We start from the raw sequence: 2227 nt of genomic DNA on the forward strand, positions 1-2227 counted from the left end.
GTGCGTCTCCTCGGGTCACAACACCTCCCGGTGTTTATAAGGGAAACAAATTCAAGGTATGTCTGCACTGTTAGGCTTTGTATGAGCGGTACAAATGTTGTACAGATAGTCGTTATTTTATTTGCATATTCTCTCACTTATCTCTAAAATGTTACATTTTGAACACAGCTGTTTTACATAGCATAAAAAGTAGGCTAGTAGTTTTCTTCTTTGACACAGTGCTGATGACTCATGAAAAAACATAAAATACACTTTTACTGAATGACAATATTAATTATTTGGTCACTTTAAAAGGTGTAAACTAATGTAACTGTGGTGGATTTCATCGAGCACTCGGTGCTCGACATTGTTTAACTGCTGCTGATTGGTTGCTCATGTTTTGATTGGTTATGCCTGTGTGTTGGATCCCTGAGTAAGACAGTAAAAGAGTTCACCGCTTGAGGACAAGCCTGGTCTCCGTGTGTTATTACAGAACAGCGTTGATTAATGAGGTACTCACCCTACATTTATAGCAATACATTACTGCAACAGTAAAGAACACAACAGTAACATTGGTAAAGAAACCGTTTACTTATCTAAAAATGGCTTAATCACAGTGTAAAATACTGTTACCACGTTTGGATCAGTCCATGTTGAGTAATTTCAGGCCTATTTCTAAGTTACCTTTTATCTCGAAGATTTTAGAAAAAGTGGTCTATGCGCAGGTGAAATCCTTTTTAGATGACAATAATTTATTGGAGGCTTATCAGTCTGGTTTTAAACTCATGCATAGTACAGAGTCAGCCTTACTAAAGGTTGTTAATAGGGGTCACCGAACTTTCGGCCACCGAAAACTTTCGGCCGAAAAGGCCATTTCTAACCTGTGCTGCCTCGCCCAGCACAGGTTAGGTTTCACTCACGCTGGAGCTGTTATATCACGCGTCTCCCCATCAATGACAAAGCATGTCAGCGGTATGGAAGCATTTTGAAGTTTCAGGTGAGGACACCAAAGTTGCAATATGCAACATTTGTTCTGTGAAAATATCAAGAGGAGGTACGGTGCCAAAGAACTTTTCGACAACAGGCTTGATACACCACCTGAAAACACATCCAATTGAATATGAGGAGTACCGCAAAACAGCATTGGTTAAAATTGCCCCAACTACATCACAAATACCCTTGGTCGCCACATTCTTTGAGAAGACTGAGAAATTTGCAGATGATAGTCCCAAAGCATGTGGCATTACTGAGAAAGTAACGGAATTCATTGCCTTAGACGACCAGCCGTTTTCTATCGTGGAGGAAATTGGATTTCGTAGGCTCATAACATATTGAACCGCGTTATACACTGCCAAGCAGACGCTATTTTGCAGAAACATGTCTACCTGAAATGTATGACCGAGTTGCAAAACGCGTCCACGAGCTCATTACCACGGACATACCAAGTCTAAGTTTTACCACAGACATTTGGATCAGGCTTTTATTATATATTCTCAAGTTTCATTCAATATATTCAGCTTTTCAATATCAGCTTTTATTTCCTGAATGGCTTGCCATAACATACATACACAATTATAGAGTAAGCGTGTTTTAAAAATTTGAAATTTTTAAAAGAAGCCATTTTCGGTTTCGTTTCGGTTTTCGGCCAAGTGCATCCTAAATTTTCGGTTTCGGCCCAGAATTTTCATTTCGGTGCATCACTAGTTGTTAATGATATTTATTTGGCCACTGATGCAGGGGAGTATGTGATTCTTGTCGTGTTGGACTTGACTGGTGCCTTTGACATGGTGGACCATGACATTTTGATATCTCACCTTCAAGATTTAGTGGGCATTCGTGGTGCTGCCCTAGCATGGTTTCAGTCATATTTATCGGGTAGATCAGTGTCTGTCGGGCTGGCAGATGTGGAATCTGTGACAACCCCTTTGTTATCTGGGGTTCCACAGGGCTCCATTTTGGGGCCTTTGCTTTTTTCTTTGTATTTACTTCCCCTTGGCTCTATTTTTAGGAAACATGGGGTCTCTTTTCACTGCTATGCTGAGGATGTCCAGATTATTATGCCACTGACTAAAAAGGACACCTACTCGATCAAACCGCTTTTAGCATGTCTTGCCGATATTAGGGCCTGGATGTCATTACATTGCTTGAAGTTAAATGAGGCTAAAACTGAGGTTATAGTGTTTGGCCAGAATACGTCTGGCGACCCTCTTCCTGTAGACTTAGGCTTTTTGGGGCAGTATGTGCGATC

At 40.7% G+C, this 2227-nt stretch overlaps 1 protein-coding gene across 5 annotated transcripts in view; it reads left to right on the forward strand.

Annotated features, from left to right (window-relative positions):
• Positions 1-2227, forward strand: part of napepld (N-acyl phosphatidylethanolamine phospholipase D) — a 16068-nt gene that overhangs the window by 388 nt on the left and 13453 nt on the right. The window contains exon 1 of one of the 5 annotated variants that reach the window (XM_020599667.1): positions 7-56. The exons of 2 other annotated variants lie outside the window; for them this stretch is intronic. Coding sequence is in view for 2 of the 3 variants with exons in the window: in XM_020599671.1 (XP_020455327.1) it covers positions 487-491 (5 nt within the window). In the remaining variant the exon portion in view is untranslated. Of the gene's footprint in view, positions 1-6; positions 57-398; positions 492-2227 lie in introns of those variants that run through there. 2 more of the 5 variants (XM_020599671.1, XM_020599665.1) reach the window with 2 other exon arrangements.

This window comes from Monopterus albus, unplaced genomic scaffold (genome assembly GCF_001952655.1).
Source record: "Monopterus albus unplaced genomic scaffold, M_albus_1.0 scaffold41.1, whole genome shotgun sequence".
Classification (NCBI taxonomy): domain Eukaryota; kingdom Metazoa; phylum Chordata; class Actinopteri; order Synbranchiformes; family Synbranchidae; genus Monopterus; species Monopterus albus.